Here is a 23443-nt window from a genome sequence, read left to right as displayed (position 1 = left end):
CAGCAAAAGTCAACAGTTTTATTCATTTCTTATCTTCCTGATAGCAATGAGGTCTACAAGGCAGCTGCTTAGACTCTCCCACTTCTCAAAATAAGTTAGTGATTTTTGTTTCCAGTTTTTAATCTAAAAATGAAGCTTTAAAAAAAAAGAAAACTGATGCCCATGAGGGATAGCAAACATAATGATCGTAATATTAGAATTCGTCAGATGGTACTTTACAATTCCAGAAAATACTATCATTTTCAACTTACAAACATTTGTAAGACAAACATAGCAAATGAATGGCAAATTGTATTTCTACTTTATATAAACAGAAGTCAGTGATCATTCCACCGCTGAAAAACATTTGAGTTCTTTTCATTGCTTACAGAACAAAATCTATACAGCTTCAAGGATGTTTATAGTCTCACCATCTCCATCTTCAGCTCCTACTGTATCCACCATTCAGCCATTTATTTATCAGACTTCCATGGGGCAGCTAAACCATCTAGCTACTGTAAAGACAGGACTTAAGAAAAGAAAAGAAAAAGTCCAAGCCCTCCCTCCCCCAACCATCCTGGGATAGAGAAGAGAGGAATAACTAAATTCAACTCAGTGTGCTAATGCTAGGCTAAAATCATGCAACAGTGGATATTATAACTAATATAGACTGAGAGATTCACAAGGAAGGCTTCTTGGAAGAGGTGGCAGTTAAGACTGGAAAGGTGAATAGGAGCTACCAGAAATGAGAAGGCTTAGTCAGTTAAACAACCAACTCAATCTCAAGTCTTGAACTCGGGGTCATGAGTTCAAGCCCACACCCAGCATGGAGCCTACTTTAAAAAAATGAGAACAGGATGAGAAAGGGCACAGAGAAAGAGGGAATGGTTAGAAAAGGAGATCGGAGGAGCAGGCACAGGACAGAACTCAAGAGGGAGGAATAGAAGACATTGTTTAGCTACTGGGGGTTATTTGTTAAGTTCTTTTGTCTGAATATTTGTGTTTCCCTCCAAAATCAAATGTTGAATCCCCACAGGTGACAGCATTATTAGGTAGGATCTTTGGAAGTTGCTTAAGCCGAAGGGAAGACCTTATGAATGGAATCAGTGCCTTACCAGAAGTTCCAGAGAGATTACCAGCCCCTCCCCACCATGTGGGGACACAGCAAGAAGGTGCCAACAATGAACCAGGAAAGGGCATTACCAGAAGGTGATCATGCACCAGGCTCTAGAAATGTTAGCAATAAATTTGTGTTGTTTAAAAGCTATCCAGACAGTGATTTTGTTATAGCAGCCAACAAGGAATAAGACCGGAAGTAATTGGGAGCTCTGAAGGTTTCTAATAGGTATGCTCAGACCATCAAAATATTAAAATAGAAGATGGGCTGGATCAGGAAAATCATATCAGTAATAATCCAACATTGTAATAATCCAACAATAACAACTGTCAACGCCCTCCAGCCAAGGATCACCAGGATTTCTCACCTCTAGTTTACTGTTCCTAGCATCAAGGGAGACAGCATGTCATGGAGAACCAGAGGGGTCTAAGTAAGGGGATGCTAGAAAGGACTTGGGGGGGGGGGGAGAAAGAAAGGATTTGGGAGTACGTGCAAGTAAACATGGGTTTGCCCCGGATAGGATAGCATCAGGAGGTGGGACAATTCTAGAACTATCTTAGTAAGGTGGGAGAAGTTATCAAAGCTAAATGCTAGGATTATGGAAGGAACAGCAGTGATTTTTATCAGTCACCTGGTCTGGGGGAAAAGGGGTGCAAATCTGATCATTTTTGAGGTGTGAACAATATTCATGTTTTGGTTTCTGTCCAGACAGGATTCCAGAGTGATGTTTTTGGTTTCTGTTTTAAGATTTTTAAGTTTTATTTAGGTAATTTCAATGTGGGGCTCAGACTCACAGTCCTGAGATCAAGAGTCACATGCTCTTCAAACTGAGCCAGCCAGGCACCCCAAGATTTTCTTTTAAAGTAATCTTTACACACAACTTGGGGCTTGAACTTACAGCCTCAAGATCAAGAGTCACATGCTCTTCCAATTGAGCCAGCCAGGCACCCCCAGGGTAGTCTTACTTTTGACCTGCCCCATCAGTCACAGAGTGCTCTTATCTGATTTTGATGTTCTGTGATACCATTTATGCCCAAAAGGAGAACGCCAACTTCTACCTGTGAGTGTCAACCTGCTCCCAGATGGTCGGGGCTGCTTTTCTCACTCTTACACTCTTTTATTCAGTTCTGTTGGGCTTGTTTCACAGTTCTCATAGCTCAATGGTAAAAATTCACACTGGATTCCCAAATTCCTTCATTTGGTATGTTTGTTGTTGTTCCTGAGAGGGACCATATGCAAGTCAGTGAAGCTCATTTTGCTCTAGTCTTCCTGGATTTCGCATTTGTGAAGCAGAAAGGCATGGTTCCACTAGCCAGTTAACTGCATTGCTGGGAAATGATAAAGTCCACAGTGCAGTTCATGTTCTCCAGAAGTGCCACATAAGTACAGAATATTGACTTTCACAAGAGCTCAGTGCAGATGCCAGCAACTTGGAAACAAAAGGAAGCAGTTTCTGGGAACGTTTACAAGGCAGCTCCCCGTACACTATTTCAGCTAGGAAGCAATTCTGCTTATAAACGGAGTCTCCAACTTCATAATTTCTGCAATTTTTAGAGATACAAGAAATGCATAAAAATCTTCATTTCCATACTTTCTAGTCAGTGTCCATACTTCACCCTCTTACTCCCCATCCCTTCAAAGTACAAATGATGCTCCTCATTCCTACCACCATCAAAAGCTAGTCTTTCTTCACACAGCAGTAGGAAAAGTTAACATCTACAAAAGATATCATTATTGTGGGGCACCTGGGTGTCTCAGTAGGTTAAGTCTTTGCCTTCAGCTCAGGACATGATCTCAGGGTTCTGGGATAGAGCCCCGCATTCGGCTCCCTGCTCAGCGGGGAGCCTGCTTCTCCCTCTCTCTCTGCCTGCCTCTCTGCCTACTTGTGATCTCTGTCAAATAAATAAATAAAATCTTTTAAAAAAAAAAAAAGATATCATTATTGTAACTGGTACTAAAGCTGCATACTGAAGCTACAGGATTTTAACTACTGTGTGAAGATTTTTTTAATTCAATGAATACTTGAGCTCCAATCAAGTTTTAGGTAGAGTTCTAGGCCCTTTGGGGCTATATCAGTAAAAAAAAAAAAAAAAAAAGACAAAATCCTTGCCTTTGTGGAGCTTATATTCTACTACATGGGAGAAGAAAAAGACAAATCAGTTACATATACATAGGATGTGAGTATGCTATGCAGGAAAATTAAGTGAGGAGGGGAATTTTAAATGGGATGATCAGTACCAGCCGGAGAAGGTGATATTCAAGTAGTCTTTTTTTTTCTTTAAAGATCCCCTTCACTTATTTGACAGAGAGAGATCACAAGTAGGCAGAGAGGCAGGCAGAGAAGCAGGGGAAGCAGGCTCCCCACTTAGCAGAGAGCCCGATGCGGGGCTCGATCCCAGGACCTGAGACCATGACCCGAGCCAAAGGCAGAGGCCCAAACCCACTGAGCCACCCAGGTGCCCCGATATTCAAGTAGTCTTAAAGAAGGAACTGCATTCTACAGGAAGAAGTTCTGGTAAAGACAACAGCCCCAAGGCTCCAGAGTTCAAGGAATGGCTAGGAGGCCAGACTGGCTGGAACAGGAAGAATAAGGGTATTAGAGAGGCAACATGGCCTATAACCCATTGTAAGATTTTGGCTTTTGCTGTAAGTGAGACGGAGAGCTATTAGAGAGTTCTGATCAGATAGAAAAGATACAGGATAGGTCTCAGTGGAGACAGCAACTTGTGAGTTTTGCTAGAAAAAAGAGAAATAGCAGGAGATGGAGCAGGTGAAAAGGGAAGAGCTGTTTTGTTGAGAGAAATCACAGTATACCTTATTTATAAACTACTGTATATAAAGCTTGAAATTAAAAATCAGTTCTCAAAATTAAAATCTGATCTTCCCAAGAATACTGGGTTTTTTGGACTGCTTTATATAAAGAAAGCTTTATGTAAAGAAAGAAGAGGCTACATTTGCTTGAACCATTCAGTCAATGAACTAGTATTACACGTATATGAATGAATACAACCAAGTCAAAGGAAATTTTAAGGATTTTATTTGTCAGAGAGAGTGAGCACACAAGCATGCACAAGCAGGGGGAGAGGCAGGATCCCCGACGAGCAAGGAGCCCAATGTGGGATTCCATCCCAGGGTCCTGGGATCATGACCTGAGCCAAAGTCAGACACTTAACCAACTGAGTCACCCAGGAATCCCAATAATTTCTTAAATCTTTAAAGACACTGAGCTTTAATACATGTGAGGTATCGAACTACAAAACTGATTTTCTTAAAAGCTTGTTTGAATGACTCTTTTCTACAGTCTTTCCACATAATAAAGAACTAAGAAAACATGTCATAGCACCATCTACTGTCAATCACAGTGGTCACATATTCAGAATGCCCCTTCAGTAAATGTTACCACTCAAGCTCAAAGAGTGTAATGCTCAATCCCCTTGTATAACCTGAATATTTTAAAAAATGGTATCAAACTTTTGTAAAAGTGTCCCTGCACTTACAGAAATTAAGCGCTCTTTTAACCAAGATTTACTTTGTTCTTTTTGCTGAATTGCTCATTTAGTGGTTTAGAAAAAAGTACCAGCTCAAAGGGATTTCTGCATAATTGGCCATCTGTTTCAACGTAATGATCACAGGCTGCACCCTGAAAGTAATTCAGAGCCTAGATTCAGTTTCCTTAGCTTCCTCCTCCTTCAGGGACCTTGAAATAGGTGAAATCTGCATTAGTTTCACAACAGCATTTTTTGAGGCAATATTTTTGTGGTGGGGTCTGAGGCTTTAATTGAAGAGACCCTTTGTTTTAAAAAAGTTTTCCTGGGTTTGTATTTGAAATTTGAATGCAGTTACCTAGAACCTAATAGCTGCAATGTAATGGACTTGGAACCAGGAAACCTGCATTCAAATTCTGACCCTGCCCCATACCTGCTCAGTGACTCTGGGCAAGCTTCTTAACTTCTCAGAGCCTCACTTAGCTTTATAAAGTGAAAAGAACCCCAGCCTCGGTGCTATGGTGAGGATGGAATGACCATGCTGCAGACTTACTTACATGCCTAGTACAGTCATGGGCACATTATGAACTCCCAGTATATCTGCCCCACCTGAAATCAGATCAGGCCAAGCCCTTCCCTTTTCCTCTCCCCCTTAGGAAAGAAGGTTCAATTCTATACAGAGCTATTTATAATCCTAAAGCCACTGCTCTAGAAAAAAGGCAGGAATTCTGAGCTAATACTCTACTGAAACTATTAAGGAGGGGAAATTTGTTTTGTTCCCACTGACAGCTCAAAAGTTTATACCATAATTCCCCTTGCTGGGGGAATGACACGAGAAATGGTTTTAATAAGTTACTTGTTTCAAAATGACTATTGAAATATTTAGGACATACTATACTATGATGACCAATACTTTATCTTGGATATGCTTAAATATTCTTTTTTTTATGCTTAAATATTCTTAATCCAAATAGAAAACTTGCGTTAATGTTGGTTACATGCATAAGTATACCAATACATATATTTGGAGTTATAAAAATATATGAACTTTGATATAGCAGGATTATATTATCTCGGAATTTTATCTCCTAATTCAGTGTGTTGGAAAGTGAAAACACTGAAAATGGTTGCCCTGCTATCCCAGAGACCATGGAGAACTTGGGAAGCAATACAGAAGAGAAGTTCATGGAATTTGGAGTCAGAAAACAAAAAACAAACACACCTGAGTTTAAACCCAGGTTCTGCTACTTACTGTGTATAACTTTGAAAAGTTTGTGAACCTCAAAGCCTGTTTCCTCTCTGAAGCAGTGATATCGATAATATTTTTTTCCTGTATTAAGTGGATTGAATAAAGTCATGCACCTTGAACTCAGAATAATGAGGAGGGCTATTAACACGAAGCAACTAAATCTGGAGTCCCTGGTTATGGAAGAGACATTTAAAGTTGTCAGTTAAGTGTGTTAACAAGCTCATTTAGCTTAGAAAGCAGAATATTCAAGTTTAAATAACATTCCAGATTTTTTCTTGCTAATTATGTGACCTTGGCCAAGACCCAATTACTTTGTACCTCAGCTCCTCACTTAACTGTTAGGTATCGGTAATACTAGTTACAATTTGTTAAGCATGGACCATGCACCATGCAATCTCTTAAGTTTATTCATGAGCTCCAGTCTTTACAACCCTTCAAGGCAGACGTTCTCATTTGGGTTTTGTTTTTGTTGTTGTTGTTGTTGTTTTTCAAGATTTTGTATTTCAAGATTAAGTAATCTCCACTCCCAATGTGGGGCTTGAACTCACCAACCAGAGATCAAGAGTCACAGGCTCTACCAACGGAGCCAGCCAGGCACCCCCCTTCTCATCTGTTTTATACATGGTTGAAAGTGAAGAAAGTTAAACTTGTTCAAGGCGACTCAGCCAGTAAGTAGTAGAACTTGGACTCACATCCAGGCTTAGGTGTCTCCAAATCCTGTCCTTTAGCTACCCAATGACCTACATGCACCTGCTTCTCCTAGAGAAAAGGACATTCATTCGTCCCATGAAAGTGCCTTGTGAACTGAAATGTCCTACAGGAGCGTGAAATACTGTTACTACTCCAGGTCAACACAAATCATTCACAAAATGGGTTTGTGATTTGCCCCTCAGTGCCGAGGAACCCTGAAAGAACAAAAGGTTACACTTCAAGCTCTCTCTCACCTCCTCCTCAGTTTTACTTGAGCAGACCTGATAAACAGCATTAAAGAACAGAAATCCAAGTGCAGCTCTGTGTCGTTCCAAGGCGGCTCTCTACACTCCCTGGAGTCCGGGGCAACACCCCATGCTTTTCCTCCAGTGTGGACAAAAGACTTCCTTGGGCTAGCTTCTCCTGCATCTGCAGTTCGCTGGGGTAAGCACAGAGCAGTCCCGAGAACATTTGCACACCAGTGATTTCCACATCGAACCGTAGCAAACTTCGGTTCCGGGCAAGCATGCAGTCAATCTAACTACGGCGAGGTTCAGCCTCTTTTAAAGGACAGGGTGTAAAATTTAGAGCCGCTTTCCCCTCGGACCGTGTCGTTAACTCATCCCATGGAGTGAGCTCTATTTCTCTTCCGTTATGCACCCTTGGTATAATCAAATTCTTGGGGATCCTACCAAAGGGGCTCTGGTGTTGGGCGCCAGACATCACACCTGAGGGGCTAAGGGGACCTCGGTGTGCTATCACCCAGCAGGCCCTTTTCTCTCCCTTCCTTAACCCGGGAGGTGCTACCCCCAGCAGAGGCAGGAAAGGGACGTCCAGGCGACGCGGAGTGGGTTACCTTGCCCAGTCAGCTCTCCACTCCGCGGAGGCGCTCCTTCCCGGAACGTCTAGGAACTCCGGGACGAGGGAAGCATACTCATTTGCATGGGAAGAAAAGTCGCCCGGCTTCCCAGAAGTCACGGGCCCAGGGAACGCAACTTTCCGCGGTCCCGGACTTACCTTTCAGCTCCTCACTTCGCCGGGGGCGCTGCAGGCAGACGCCGCGCCGCCCCTCCATCCCCGGCCCGGTGAAGCCGGCGCGGCACGTGGGAGGGGCGGGGGGCGCGCGCGTCCGCCTGGGCGCCCAGCCCTTACCTCAGACGCCGAGATCCCGAACACTCCCGCGATCTTGGCGTAGAGCTCCTGGATGGAGGTGAAATTCTCCACTCGGCCGGTGGCGCTGCCGTGGGCCAGCTGCGTGTAGAAAACCAGCTTGCGTGTGGGAGGCGGGGGGTCCGGGAGGCCGCCGCCGCCCGCGCCCACCTGCTCGACCTTCACCAGCTGGGCGGCCTCCTTGGACTTGGCTTTCACCTTTCTCCGGAACCCCAGGGGCATCTTGCCTGGCCGAGGGCGGGGGCCCACCTGCACTGCCAACGGCGGCTGCCTCTCACGCAGGATGTCGCGGACTTTGAGCTCGGGCCCCCGGGCTCCGCGCAGGTAAAAGCCGCCGCTGGGCCAATGGCAGAGGTGCTTCCGCCCGGCCGCGCCAGGTCCGGGCCCCCTCCGCCGCCCCGAGGAGGGGCACCTGGACAGCAGCGGCCACCTGCCCTCGCTCCGGGGAAACCTGCAAAGAGGAAAAGTTGGGCCCGTACCCGCATCTCATCTCCCCGGCTTCTCTCCTTGCCTTAAAAAAAAGAAGAAAAAAAAAATGCTCTATTTCCGTGAAAGCCTCAAGATGCTGAAGCTACAGAACACGTCTTAGAATACAAACACGGTGGGCTTTCGGGGCTTTTCACGAATCACAAGGATGGGGCCACTGGGGATAGGAATTCAAGGAGAAGTCAACCTTCATCGGCCTTCTCCGCACCTCACACCCTGCATGGCGGAGTTGGAAGGGGAAGTTTTGAGATTGGTGCCAGAGGACCCCGCTCCTTTTTCCACAGAGAAAATTGAAGCCATTCTGTTCAATGTGTGAGCTCCCTCCTGTTCAGTGTGTGAGCTCCCTCAATTCCCCACCCCTGTGTGTAACTACACCCACCTCCCGTCTCCAAACTCTTAAGAAATCTCTTATTTGATCCTTGCACTGATCTCCTCACTCTTCTAGGATCTTTTTTTTTTTTTTCAATTCCATTATAATTAATAGTGTTATGTTTCAGGTGTACAATATAGTGATTCAACCATTTTTAGGATCCCTATTTTTTTTTTCTTGAAGATTTTTATTTATTCATTTGACAGACAGAAATCACAAGTAGGCACAGAGAGAGAGGAGGAAGCAGGCTCCCGGAAGAGCAGAGAGGCCGATGCGGGGCTGGATCCCAGCCAGAACCCTCAGACCACGACCTGAGCCAAAGGCAGAGGCCTCAACCCACTGAGCCACCCAGGCGCCTCAGGATCTCTGTTTTTAAGCTGTAGGCTCTTGCCTTTCTCCCCATCTGGTGCCACTCACTGGTGGTCAGAAGCCCAAATCTTTTACACTGTTTTCAAGTCCTACCTTTGCAGTGGCCTATAGCTACATCTTCACAACAAAACAAAAATAATCTTGAATTATAAGTTGCTTTTCCTCACTTCCCCCTTTGCTCTTAGGCTCTCTGTGATTAGACTTTACCGCCACACTCCACTGAAATTGAGTGTACTCTGATCCCTTCTTAATCATCAGATATAATTAACTCTTTTCAGTCTTGATCTTACTCGACCTTTTAGAGTATCTGAGTGCATTGACCATTTCATTTTTAAAACATGCCTCTGTTTTGACATACCTCTCTCTCTCTGTGCTAACTGCTACTTTCCAGGAACTGTTTTCTCTAACCCTATTATTTTTCTTGGCCATCTTCTCTTACTCTGCATGCTTTCCCTGAATGGCCATCTGTTCTCTTGGTTTCCGTAGATGTTGCTGACCTCCAAATTTATATCTGCAGCTCATTCTACCACAAAGAAAATGTACTGTAGGAAACTCAAAGTGAGATTTTACAAATACATCCTTTCCACTCACAGCATTTTTTTTACTCCTGATTATAGAAAATAGGATAATGTATTCAGTAACCCAAACCAGACATCTTTGAATCATTATACCAAACTTTTTCCCCATCTCTTACATCAATTCAGTCCTGAAAGTCCTTGTTTCTCAAATTAAGGTTAGCAGATATCCTGAGGGAGGAAGGAGATCTATTCTTTTAGGGTAATTTTAATATTTTTGTTTTATGTTCTATGACTTAAAATTAGTATAAACATATTCCAGTTCATATGGGCTTTAAAAAGTAATATAAACATATTCTCCTTCATATTCCTTGAAAATGGAATACTGCTACAGGATCTCAGAGCTTGAATTTGTATGTTCATTTATGATTGCTATAATATCAAATAATATTACTTTGTCATGTGCTGAGAAAAGAGCAGAGAAAACCTAATGTGTAAGTGATGCATTCCCATCAAGTGAAAGCCAAATAACTTCACAAAATATTGTAGGAATAAAAAGCTCACTGAAGTTTGATTAAAGAAAAGTAGGAAAAGAAGTGAGTCACCCTAGGGTATATGGCAGGTATAATTCTCAATATCCAAGCAGTGTGAGGGAAAACAAGAAGGTGTGAAATTAAGAAAAACTTCAAAGAATGCTTCTAAGCTGTGTCAAAATATCAAACAGAGCAAAAGTACTGGCATGGGGTGGGAAAGTTTGATTCTATAGCCTTTCAATTCCCTTTGATTCTATAGCCTTTCAATTCCCTTTAATTTCTAAATCCTATCTTTTTTTAGCTTGAGGCCCACATTAACTTAATCTTCATGCACAATCTCACTCAAGGACCCAACTGTATTAGCCAACATCCCAGAAGAAAACAGATGGTACCCTCAAATAAGACTATTTGGTGATGGTTTAACAAAGGGACTGGGCAGGTGGTGGTTGAGATATACTCGTAACACATAGTATTATATCCCAGGGCCGTTTCTATCCCAAAGTCCAAAGTGGTGAGGAATTAGAAAGTTCTGTAGACAAAAACACCTTGAGAGGACCTGTGACATTTGTTTGAAGGAATCCTCTAGCAGAGGGAATCTAGAAGAAAAACGGAGGAAATGAAAAGTCTGACCCAATATTCTTAGACCTGACCAAAAGGAACCCCTGCTCCAGCGCTCCTTCAGAGGCATAAAACCCTACAAGGTATGGAGTCCACAGAGTCAAGGGGCTGTGGCCACCCAGAGCTCATGCTGTCCCTGGATTTCCCTGCCAAAGTGGCCCCAAGTCTCCTTCCAGAAACTATATAGGCTTTCCTAGGGTACAGACAGTCAGCAATGCTTGTGGGCACAACCCTGTGCCTGAGGGTAGTGTAGTCAAGGAGCAGCTCTTTGCCAAGGAAAGTCAGTGGGAGGAGGTAAAGCTGGGTAAGAGTATAATAGGTAGACTCGAGGCACAGACCTGGTTTTCCCCATGTTCCTGCTTTCTGGTATGGAACTCTGATGAACCAAGGAACTCTATATTTATACTTTACCTTTCAGATCATTATGAAAATATATTAGTTAAAATAGCATGGAAGGATGCCTGGCTGGTGCAGTCAGTTGAAGGTCCATCTCTTGGTTTAAGCCCAGGTCCTGATCTCAGGGTCATAAGATCAAGCCCCACATAAGGCTCTGTGCTCCACACGGAGTCTGCTTGACTTTCTCCCTCACTCTCCCTGCCCTTTCTGATCATGCTTTCTCTTTCTAAAATAAATGTCTTTTAAAAAAAAATAGAAGGATAGAAACATATATTATTTGACTATTTTTTAAGCAATTAGTTTTCGATGGTTAATATATGGTGTCTGAGCCTCCATTTTGACTCTTGCCATGGGCCCACAAATGTTCCTACCGTAACCTCATTCTCCTCCTTCCCTCAGATTACCTATTCAGAGTTAACACTAAACCAGATGTCAGAGGGAAGAAAGTTTCTATTGATATGGCCCAGGCTGCAGATGCCACTGGGAAAAATTTAAAAAGATGAAAGTTCATCTAAAGAGACTGGCACACCAGTCCACCTAATCCCTCACTTTCCTGAATTCCTAAAGTACGATCTAATTAATGTTCTAGAAATAGTTTTTTACAAGAGAGTTTTGTATTTGCATATATGCTGACTTTTTTCACTTAGGGTAAATTGTCTACCTACCACAGAGTTCCTTGATGGTAGAAACCATGTTTCATATTCCTCTTTAGCATCCTCTCCAGATTCTCACATATTGTGAAGTATATAACAGAAATCAGAAAATATGACTGATAAAATAAATCGACCATTCTTACTACCTAAAATGAATGAATTAACTTCAATTATTCAAAAGTAGAAAGTCTGCACTTTATGGGGCACATGTGTGGCTCAGTCAGTTAAGCCTCTCCCTTTGGCTCAGGTCACAATCCCAGGGTCCTGGGATTGAGCCCTGGATCAGGCTCCCTGCTCAGTGCAGAGCCTTTTTCTCCCTCTCCCTCTGCTCCTCCCCTTGTTTCTGCTCTCTTGCTCTCTGTCAAGTAAATAAACCAAAAAATCTTTAAAAAAAAAAAAAAAAAGTCTGCATTTCCCATCAAGGCTACAGTTCAACCCAGGTTATTGATCTACAGTATTTACACTCTAGCATTTGGCGTTTCTAACAGCTTAAAAGTATCAGCTATAAAATCAAATATGAATGAGTCATAAAAAAAATTCTAAGATTAATATAACCTTAAATGTCTGCCAAAAACAATAATATTAACTTGTTTATAAGAAGACATGTAGTCATCAAATAAATCTTAAGATAAATTTACTAATCTGTTTTGCTCAGCATGAAATAAAGCCTCTAATTACAACATGTAAGATAAGGTACACTGAAGAAATATACAATGTCCACATCTCCCCCAACAACTTTCCCTGCCCCATTTCTATAGTATGTATGTATCCAGTAACCAAATACTTAAGAGAAAATAAACACAAGATTTGTTAAGCCATATGCAGTTTTCCCTGGAACTAAAGATAGCATGTTTTATAGTTGCATGGCAACAATGAACAACTTAAGATGACAAATGGGCAAGGAAATAACTCCTAGTTAGCAGAAATTCAAGTAAATTTTGTTAGGAATAATTGGAAATAGAGAACTAGAAAGTGGGAAGAGAAAAAAGGTAAAGTGATATAGTGGGAAGGATAAAGTAAGTAATCAATAATACCTTAGTGTTCACCGAGCACCTACTATGTGTCTGGCTTAATGATCAGGTTGGGTTTTTTTGTTTGTTTGTTTTTGTGAAGCTCAGTTGGTCATATTTTCTCCAGTGATTATTTGTTGTTTCTCATACATTAACTTGGAACTCACAACCTAGCTAAATAAGTTAATGTGAATTAAACCCTTAAGTAGGGGCACCTGGGTGGCTCAGTGGGTTAAGCCTCTGCCTTCATCTCGGGTCATGATCTCAGGGTCCTGGGATCCAGCCCGGAATCGGGCTCCCTGCTCAGCAGGGAGCCTGCTTCCCCCTCTTGCTCTGCCTGCCTCTCTCCGTACTTGTGATCTCTGTCTGTCAAATAAATAAATAAAAATCTTCAGAAAACAAAACTTAAGTAAACACCATATCCTGAGACCCATAGGATAAGACTTAGAGTTCAGATAGGTGTATATTTCCCTTCTCTCAGAGTCACTGAAAGATGAGGAGAAGGAAAGCAGTGCTCTACATGACTTTATGAAAGATAAATGCCTCGGGGAATCAGAAGAAGGAGTTAATACCGCCAAAGGGGCTTCTGGGATATCAGTAAGACTAACTACAGTGGGTACTTAGTGTGCATATGAATTATGAGTAAAGGAGAGAGTTATCTAAAATGCAGAATTCCAGGCACCATCCTAAGATATTCTGAGTCATCTGGGATGGCCTCCAGCAATCCACCTTCTCTCATATCCACCCCCAGGTCATTGTCATACAGGTAATCTGCAGAGCATAATATATGAGTAGATGACAGTAGACATTACATCTAGGAGGAGCTGGGCAAAAGAAAAGTGTAGGGAAGGATAAGGCCATTCTAGGTGGGTACTAGATTACAAGTTCTTTCAGTAGGATCATATTTCCTATACATGATCAAACATAATTCTTTAGAGGTCTCTGTTTATCAGCTTCTACTATTTTTCAGTAAGGTTTCCTTACACAAGTATAATGATGAACGAGACTTTCTGCACTTGGTAGCTCAGTATTTTACATACATTATCTCATCCAGAGATACCTGGTAGAAGCCCTCGGGCATGGAGCCCAAATTACGCTGCATCACCAAGGTTATAGTAAATAAAACAGTGAAAAGGCAAGAACAGATGTGAACAGTAAGATAATTTAAATTCTGTAATAACATACATATGGAAGAGCTGCATGGAAGTTAGCAGCCACATACAAAAGCCATATATTTTACTCATTTAAGATCTGTATACAAAACTGCAACTAGTGGGAGTAAGTAGTTGACATTCAAGCCCCTGATGACTCTTCCAGAGTTCGGCAAATAATTTCCTTCATACAGAACCCAAAAGAGTAGATAGAGTAAGACATACTTTCAGTAAAAGTAATAACCTAAATAATCTTTTGAAAATAATTATAACAGTAGTTTTAAGGTCAAGAGATAGTAAAGACAAAAAGATATAATCTCTCTAAGGAAAAATATCTCACCTAAAGAGAGGAAATTCTGGAATAATCATATTACATATCAAAAATATGAATACTACAAACCATTCACTGGCAGAAAAATGTGCAAGATTGTCAGCACCTGAAAGTCAATTGCTGGTGATGAGATAAATGTATCCAACTGTTCCATTTTTAAACTTTTACATGGAAGTGATAGTTTCTCAAACATGGCCAAGAAGTTTTCATTTTGTTCCTTGGTCTTATTGGAAGAATTGTACTATTAAATATTATCCAAATATTTTGCCACATTTGTTCATTAAAATTAGAACACTGAATTTACCCGGGAAGTCTTTTAAATTAAGAATTTGATCTGGGGGTGCCTGGGTGGCTCAGTGGGTTAAAGCCTCTGCCTCCGGCTCAGGTCATGATCCCAGGTCCTGGGATGGAGCCCCGCATCGGGCTCTCTGCTCAGCAGGGAGCCTGCTTCCTCTACTCTCTCTCTCTGCCTGCCTCTCTGCCTACTTGTGATCTCTGTCTGTCAAATAAATAAAATCTTTAAAAAACAATAATAATAAAATAAAAAATAAAAAAAGAATTTAATCTGTAAACTAACCATTATAACTTATCTCATTTAAGATACATAATTAAGGTTTTGTTATAATTTTTAATAGATACAGGGCTGAAGTTCGTATCTGCCAAGCAGAATGCTGAGAATGTTGATTAGCACGGCATAGATATAGCCTGACAATATGAATGGAATTTTTAAGTGGGCATCTTGCTTTCCACTTTCCTTTCAACAGTGAAACAAATAAAAATGGTGAGAGTTTATATGTTTTTAAAAAGCACAAAATCAGCCATAAGGGAATGTTCTGCAGAGATGGTATGATGGCCTATAACTATTCCTATTCCTATATAGGAACCACAGCTGTTATAAATCAGAGAAGCTGTTCAGGATACCAATTAAGTGCATGAGTTTTACATTAAGAAAACTGATTGAAGTCATCACACTATTATATAATAGTAGTCAACAATGATTTGAGGCAAATATTTTCATCTCCTCTTGGCTAATTTTTCATGCTTAAAGATATTTATTTCTTATGGCAAATAAGAGTGTTATTTGGCATGGTACTCAGCACATAATAAATAATTAAGAAATATTAGTTATTATAACATAATAGATATTTGTAGTGAAAATGAATGACATACTGTAAGATCCTGTAGTACCTTCTAAATCAAATATGTGTTCTGTTTGATAAGTTTTCATATAGCATATTTCATTGCACTCAGACTTTGAAAATAGGCTGTCTGAACGTGGTATAATTCATGTGAAATAATCAGAGCATTTAATTCCAAATATTTTGGATTAAGAAAAGTTGCTTTAAATTGTAAATATAAGTTATAGGAGAAATTAAAAACACTTCCAATTCAATCATTTTAAAGTATAATAGAAAATTCACATTTGCTGATCACATTTTTATCTGTTCATTAAATCAAATCCTGAACTACATTTACTTAGAAAATGAGTATTTCAGGTTATAAATTATATCAGAGAGGTGCCTGGGTGGCTCAGTCATTCAATGCCTGCCTTAGGCCCAGGTCACAATCCCAGGGTCCTGGGATAGAGTCCTGCATGGGGCTCCTTACTCAGCAGGGAACCTGCTTCTCCCTCTGCCTACCGCTCCCCTGGTCATGCTTGCTCTCTAGCTCAAGTAAATAAATAAAACCTTTAAAAATAAATAAACTATATGAGAAAGTAATCATGCTATCTTTGTGATACATTGTATTTAGTATTTAATTCAAAAGTCTTCTTGAACTAGAGGGTATTATGCTGAGTGAAATAAGTCAATCAGAGAAAGACAATTATCATACGCTCTCTCTGATATGAGGAATTTGAGAGTCAGGGTCGGGGACCTTGGGGGGTAGGGAGGGGAAAAAATGAAACAAGATGGGATCAGGAGGGAGACAAATCATAAGGGACTCTTAATCTCAGGAAACAAACTGAAGGTTGCTGGGGGGAGGGTGGGTAGGGATAGGGTGGCTGGGTTATAGATATTGGGGAGGGTATGTGCTATGATGAGATCTGTGAAATGTGTAAGCCTGATTATTCACAGATCTGTACCCCTGGGGTAAATAATACATTATATGTTAATAAAAAAAATTAAAAATCTTTTTCCCAACATGGCAGCCTGATAGTCCCCTTTTCAAAATTCAGCTCAAAGGTATATAGAATATTGTAGCAGATATAAATTGATGGGGTCTCTGATAAATCCCAATAGGAGAATCATAGACAAACCCCTTGGATTTGGAGTACAGGCATGCCCTTTTTTTACCAACAGCCATTCTCTCTTTGAAAAGCAGCTCCTGGGGATGCCTGCGTGACTCAGTTGGTTGAGCAGCTACCTTCAGCTCAGATCATGATCCCAAAGTCCTGGGATCGAGTCCCACATCGGGCTCCTTGCTCAGCAGGGAGCCTGCTTCTCCCTCTGCCTCTGCCTGCCATTCTGTCTGCCTGTGCTCGCTCTCTCTCCCTCTCTCTGATAAATAAATAAAATCTTTAAAAAAAAAAAAAGTCTCTTATTAAAAAAAGAAAAGCAGCTCCTGGCTTACTGACTGATGCTGGAAGAGACTCATCACCTGATTGTGGGACACCAAGTGATTACGCAACCTGAGCTACTCCTCATGCAATAAGTGTTACTTGGTCAACCAAGTCATAAAGTTGAAACATGTACTCCATTATTAAGGGAATTAATAGAATGATACACTCCATTACGTATAAATGACATGGCAAAATTGGGACCAAGTAAAGACTAGTTATAAAGGAGGAAAACACGCAGGCCTGGATCTGCATTGTGTGCTGGCACCAGCCAGAAATGGAAAGCTACTGCATTACAACCTACTTAGGATGGCCCTGAAAGACCTGGTGAAAGGAAATCCCCCCATTGTGAAGAACTCTGGACAATTTGCTTGATTGTCCACTTTGAATGGAAAGAAAATTGGTATCTCTTTGGCCACATTCCCCGAGTTACTCTAGTTGATAATATAAATTGGCAAAGGGCCACCAACCAGGGCCCTAGTTGAATGAGTTATGGACTTGAGAGGAACCTAAAGGCACAGGACCCTAGGCACTGCCTAAATACTGTTGATCGTTCTGGTGTGCTGCCTATTAGGCAACAACTTTGTTAGAATTTTACCTTTAAACCCTTAGTAAGAAGCACATTGGGAGAAAGAGTTCACCAGCCCAAGGGCTTTGAAGGGAAGGAGAAAGAGCAATGGCCATCCCAGGACTGCTAGTTTGTCTACATTTGTTTTCATCAACATCTCTTAACACCAAGGCTTTGCATCACCCTGGTAACACTCTGCAGTTATCAGCCTCTGCAGCCTGGGCTGTTGCCTCCAGTTTTGGGTGTAAAGCTGTGGATAATGTCTATTACAGCATAGTGCTAGAAAAAGGCAAGAGCAGACTTGAGAAGCTCTCCTCAGATGAATCCTCTCACCATTGTCTCACCAGCCTGCCCATCTATTAATCCTGACAAAGGAATTCGTTCAGCACAGCCTAAATCTCCCTACAGTTCCTATTTCCAGCTAGCTCTATATTTTCTCTAAGGTTGATTGTCTGAGAGCTCTTGCTGCTTTCTTGTCCTGGTCAGAAAGTAGAAACCCTCAAATCCCCATAAATTTAATCCCAGAGTTATAGTTTGCTCTTAAATGTTTAATATTGAATGAATAAATCCTGACACTAAGGCCTGAAATGAGGATTCTAAGTCCACTTTCAAATGAAAAGATGCTATGACTAATAGCTAATATTTACTATTGAGCCACATAGGTTATTTCTTTAAATGAGGTAATATATTTAATAAATGAAACAATTATGATTTCTTTGTGTGTTCTGATTGGGAAACAAGAAGCATTCTTCCACACAATAATAACATATAATTTAAGTGCTCACTTTGTGGGATAGTTAATTTTGTCAGCGGCTTGACCAGCCTAAGGGTTGTCAACATAACTAGTAAAGCATTTTTTCTGGGTGTGTCTGTGAAGGAGTTTCTGGAAGAGATTAACATTTGATTCAGTCAGGTAAATAAAGATATCTGCCCTCACCAGTGTGTGAGGGCATTATCCAATTTGTTGAGGGCAAGAAAGGAACAAAAGGCAAAGGAAAGGCAAATTGCTTTCTCTCTAAACTGAGATGTCCGTCTTTTCCTGCCCTGTGTGGGGGGACATCAGAACTCTTGGTTCTAGAGCCTTCAGACTCCAGATCTTATACCAGCAACCCTGTCATTCTCAGGCCTTTGGACTTGGGCTGAATTATATCACTGGCTTTCCTGATTCTTCAGTTTAATAAATCAGTCTACCTATCTATCACATTGGTTCTGTTTCTCTAGAGAACCCTAGCTAATGCATATGTATAATTTACCTAACAAGGTAATATCTTCCAGATATACTTGGTCAACTAGTAAGTACTCTTGATTGTTTTATTCTGGAGAAAAGAAGATTTTAGTTTTGCTGAAAATATATTTTCATGACTTTGGAAATTGTACACACACACACCCCACTTAATGCAAATTATTTGTCTAAATTTCTTAAGAACAGTTTCTTAACAGTTATTAGGCAATTTCTTAACTGCTGTTTTAGAGATATATGTATGTGCCCCATTTATTTATATCCCAGAAGCACATCCGGAACTGAAATAGCAGTAATAAAGGTCTATGAAGTCCAACAGCCTACAAGTATAACTTATGTACAACCTCCTCAAGCATCAAGATTACATTTAATGCTTGCACATGAAAACCATTGAATACAACAACGTGGGAAACATTTCCCTACATTATATTTGTGGTCCCTGAAGATTACCATAAAAAGAAATGTGAAAATAGAATTCAATCAGACACTCTTAATGGTATTTAATTTTCTCATACATAGTCCTGAAATGGTTGTGATTCTGGCAAAGAGAATCAAGTTTTTAAAAGCCAATTTTAAATTCACTTTTAAAGTTTAAAGCAAATTTAAAAAAAAGTTTAAGTAAAAAGTATGCATTTATCTTCCCTTCTATCAGATTAAAGCAACACATCAGAAACAAGCTCACTCAAATCTGTTCTGAACCAGTATTCTAAATAAATTGAATGAGAAAATTAAGACATTTCTGTTTTCTAAAAATAGCTATCTCTCTATATGTAAGATTTTTATAATAAGGTCTTTGGTTTGTAGACTTATTTTTTTTTAATGTTACCAACTAATAAAATGTATTGTTAAAATAATGTATAACCAAAATTCAAAGGAAGTCTGAATATTGTCATAGCTGATATGGGTCTTCAGTATCATAAATTTAATAGAAATTTACATTGCTATATATATAATTATCTTAAGTTCTGGAGGAGGGAAAGGAATGAACTCCATCTATAAATTAATGGACATAGTTGTTTTCTATTAGAATTTGTCTCATGACCAAGAAAAAACAATATTTACTACTGTTTCAACAAACAAACAATGAGTGAAAACGTTCCAGTTAGTAGTTTAAAAGTGGATTTAACAAAAATAGGATGCCTGGGTGGCTCCTATTTAGTAGTTTAAAAGTGGATTTAACAAAAATAGGATGCCTGGGTGGCAATGGGTTAAGCCTCTGCCTTCAGCTCAGGTCATGATCTCAGGGTCCTGCGATGAAGCCCCATGTCAGGCTCACAGCTCAGCAGGGAACCTTTCCCCTCTCTCTCTCTGGCTACCTCTCTTTCTGCTTGTGATCTCTCTGTGTGAAATAAAAAAAAATTTTTTTAAAAATTGGATGTCTGGCTGGCTCAGTTCAGAGAACATGTGACTCAGGGTTATGAATTTGAGCCCCACATTGGGTGGGGAGTCTACTTATAAATATAAAAATTTTTTAAAAATGAATTTCATAAAAATAAAATAAGTGAATTTAAACAATCTGACAATTAAGTTTAAATTTTGGCAGTCACTATATTTGTATCCTTATCAGAATGTCTACAAGTGTTTTTCAAACTGGAGAGTTAGTTCACAAATGTAAACCATGAAATAAATGTACGGGGATACAATTAGAAAAAAATTTGATGAGCTAGAGTAAAATAGAAAATATCTGGATCATTCCATCTAAGGAGGATAGGTGATGTTTTACGAAACTCTGTATATGTGTATGAAATTATTTTCATAAGTCAAAATTTAGCTAATTTCATATTGCCCTTTTTATAGTTCAAAAAATTGAATATAACTTCATATAGTTCAAACTAATGTACATAAACATTCATGCACAAATGTAAGCAATGTATTCTTGCTGGCAGAGTAAAAAACAAAACAATACTATATATTACATAGTACCAGAAAATAGCCTAATATTTGAGAATTTTTATTTCCTTCGAGTTAGAATAGTTTTACTTGTTTATGAAATTTTTGTGGTTTATTAGCTTTTTAAACTTATAATGTAGATATATTTGAAAATGAATTCTAACAAGCTTATTAATAGATATTTTAAAGTTTCTAAACTTCTATAATTATTATTCCTAGTAACAACGTTAGGAAAGAAAAATAAGGTTAAGTTAAGAATAATTGAGAGATGGGCAAATTAATTTTCTAATTTTGTTCCCTGTATCAATTTTTAAAACCATATTAAACCTATAAATTTTAAATTTCAAAACATGATGAAACAATAGCATTAACCTAAATTAAATTCCCTTTATCATATACTGTGACTTGTTATAACTATAAAAGGCATACATCATTCTTTTCCACCTTAACACTATTACTAGTACTAGTACTAAGATTAGTACCAGTACTTCATTCTCTTAGGAAACGTGCAGAACCTTCTAAAGTTTCAACTATACAAATAAACTTCTGGCCCGTGCATGAGTTAAAAAGAAAAAGCAAAAAAAAAAAAAAAAACTAGAATCTAGTGAATTAAATTTATGGTATAATCATTTAAGGCAATTTCATCTACAGGAAGATAGACCTTGTCTAGTGTCATTGTCATCTAACAACAGTCATCAAAATTACAATTAATACAATACTTTAAACAAGGGTCATTGTAAAACAACTTTGTGGCTATAAATACAGCCTGTGCTCCTTGGAGAAAAATGTTTTAAATTTGAAAATGAAGATGAAAGCAATAGTTACCCTTAATCCTACCATCTTGAGATCATCACTTTTAAATGTTTTGTTTTGTTTTCTTCCAGTCTTTTTTCTATAGATACCTCATAGTGTAAAAAAATTAAAGAAAAAAAAATCCTTATTTTGAAAATTTGACTCCCTGTAAGATAAATAAATGAGCAATTTTTTACTAATTTCAGGGGTAGAATTTAGTGTTTCATCAGGTGCCTATAACACCCAATGCTCATTATGTCAAGTACCCTCCATAAATAAGCTATTTTAAAGTAAAACTTAGAAGTCATCATTCTTTAATATTCCTTGTTAGGAATACAATATTTTCGAGTTACCTAAGACTTAGAGAGCATCTTATTATTTTACTTTTTTTTTTTTTTTAATTTTAAGCAGGATCCATGCCCAACATAGGGCTTGAACTCATGACCCTAAGGATCGAGAATCACATGTTCTACCAACTGAGCCAGCAAAGTACCTCTCGAGATCATCTTATTAAACTTTTAATTTTATCAATAAGAAAAAGCTAAGGCAGTGAGGTTAAACAACCTGACCAATTTCACTAATGTTAGTTATTGGTATAACCTGATGCCTAGTAATATTCTTTCCAACCTCACTTTGCCTTCTTTCATAAGCGAATCATATTTTAAATAGGCCACCCTTTAGTACTATATTATTTTGTACTTTATACTTCATAAGTAAGCAAAAACATTACTTATTTAAAAAATGAAGATACATTGATCCTCTTTCTTCAAAGTCATTTGTTAAAACACATTAATAGTTTTAAGCATTTTGATAATTGCACAAATATGAGAAACTAAAAATATTAGAACATACCTATCACCCTTTCAAGAAACAACTTTTTTTAAAGATTTCATTTATTTATTGTGAGAGAGAGAGCACGCACAAACAGGCAGAGTGGCAGGCGGAGGCGGAGAAAGAAGCAGGCTCCCTGTGAAACAAGGAGCCCGATGCGGCACTCGATCCCAGAACCCTGGGATCATGGCCTGAACCGAAGGCAGCGGCTTAACTGACTGAGCCACCCAGGTGTTCCAGGAAACATTTTTTAAAAATCTGTCAATGTTTAAACTGTGTAAGGCTCAACTGTGAGATAGCATGAGAAATTATGCAGACTTAGTCCCCAGTGAAACTGATGAAAAAAAAAAATTTAAACACCTATTTAAATTCTCTGGAAATGGTTCTAAAGGCATACAACAAATGAAGAAACATTAATTTGATAAAAGCTAATATTAAAATCTGATAGGAATAGTGAGGATCTGTGGTGTTTGGACAAGATCCACTCTATCCTTCTCCTTTCTAGCTCAATGGGATGGAAACTCCACTAGAGACTGCCATAGCCAGGAATACCCCTATTTCTCCAATCTGAAGAATTATAATCCACTCAAAGAATTATCTTCCTGGGAAGGGCAGGACCTCATCATTTCTCATCCTGCTCCAACTACCTGTTGCTAGGCTAAATTGTGGTGAATGTGAAGGAGAGTTGGGGGACTCCCTTCCTCCACCACCATTCCCCACTTTCTAGGAGAGAGTATCTACCTTGGGGACAGCTCTGCTGAAAATATTGGAGTCTCAGTTCCTTTAAACTGACTCAAGGTGCAGGGTTTCCATGCTGGGAGAAACAAGCTTAAAAATCGTGGGGCTACTCCCAAACTGACCCCTATCCCAGTATTCAGCTTCTAAAGCAGGGGTGTCACCCACCCCCAAAAAGCATCATTGTTCTTACCCCTTCCCAGCCCCTCACCCCAGGTTTGCCAGAGAGAAGAAAGGAAAGAGACAAATGGGAGGAGCCTTCCAAGGGGTCAGAACACATCTGAAACAAAATTTCGGAAGTATCCCGTCAAAGGAGTCCTACTTTGATTTAATCAGTTTGCTGAGCAATTTATGATCCAAAGGCGTTGTTGAAAACAACAGAATATCAGTCAACAATTAGTGTAGTTTAACAGCTGGGTGTGGTCAAGTGAAAGAGAGAGAACCTGGCCAAAAACACTGTTATCCCAGGGTGACTGTGGGCATACCCAAACAGGCATCCTCTGAAGAGTAACATCAGAAGCTTCACTTTATGGGGGACATAGACTTGATTAAAATAATTCAGCCAGTCACCAGACAAGAAAATAACACATCCTAGAGGGGGGTGGGAACTAATACCCAGTGTTGCTATATTATCTAAAATACTTATTAGCCAACAACAACAACAAAAATCACAAGACATGGAAAGTATGACCGATACATCAGGAAAAA

The 23443-nt window shown here is 39.7% G+C and overlaps 1 protein-coding gene across 1 annotated transcript in view; it reads right to left on the bottom strand.

Annotated features, from left to right (window-relative positions):
- Positions 1 to 8005, bottom strand: part of GIPC2 (GIPC PDZ domain containing family member 2) — an 84583-nt gene extending 76578 nt beyond the window's left edge. Inside the window, exon 1 of the mRNA XM_004758138.3 lies at positions 7673 to 8005. Within this exon, the coding sequence (XP_004758195.2) occupies positions 7673 to 7912 (240 nt within the window). The 5' untranslated portion in view covers positions 7913 to 8005. The remainder of the gene's footprint in view (positions 1 to 7672) is intronic.
- Positions 8006 to 23443: the final 15438 nt, after the last annotated feature.

The sequence above is a fragment of the Mustela putorius genome, unplaced genomic scaffold (genome assembly GCF_011764305.1).
Source record: "Mustela putorius furo isolate JIRA1106 unplaced genomic scaffold, ASM1176430v1.1 tig00003853_pilon_pilon_pilon, whole genome shotgun sequence".
Classification (NCBI taxonomy): domain Eukaryota; kingdom Metazoa; phylum Chordata; class Mammalia; order Carnivora; family Mustelidae; genus Mustela; species Mustela putorius.
Note: the sequence above shows the minus strand (reverse complement) of the source record. Positions and strands in the feature narration are given on the sequence as shown.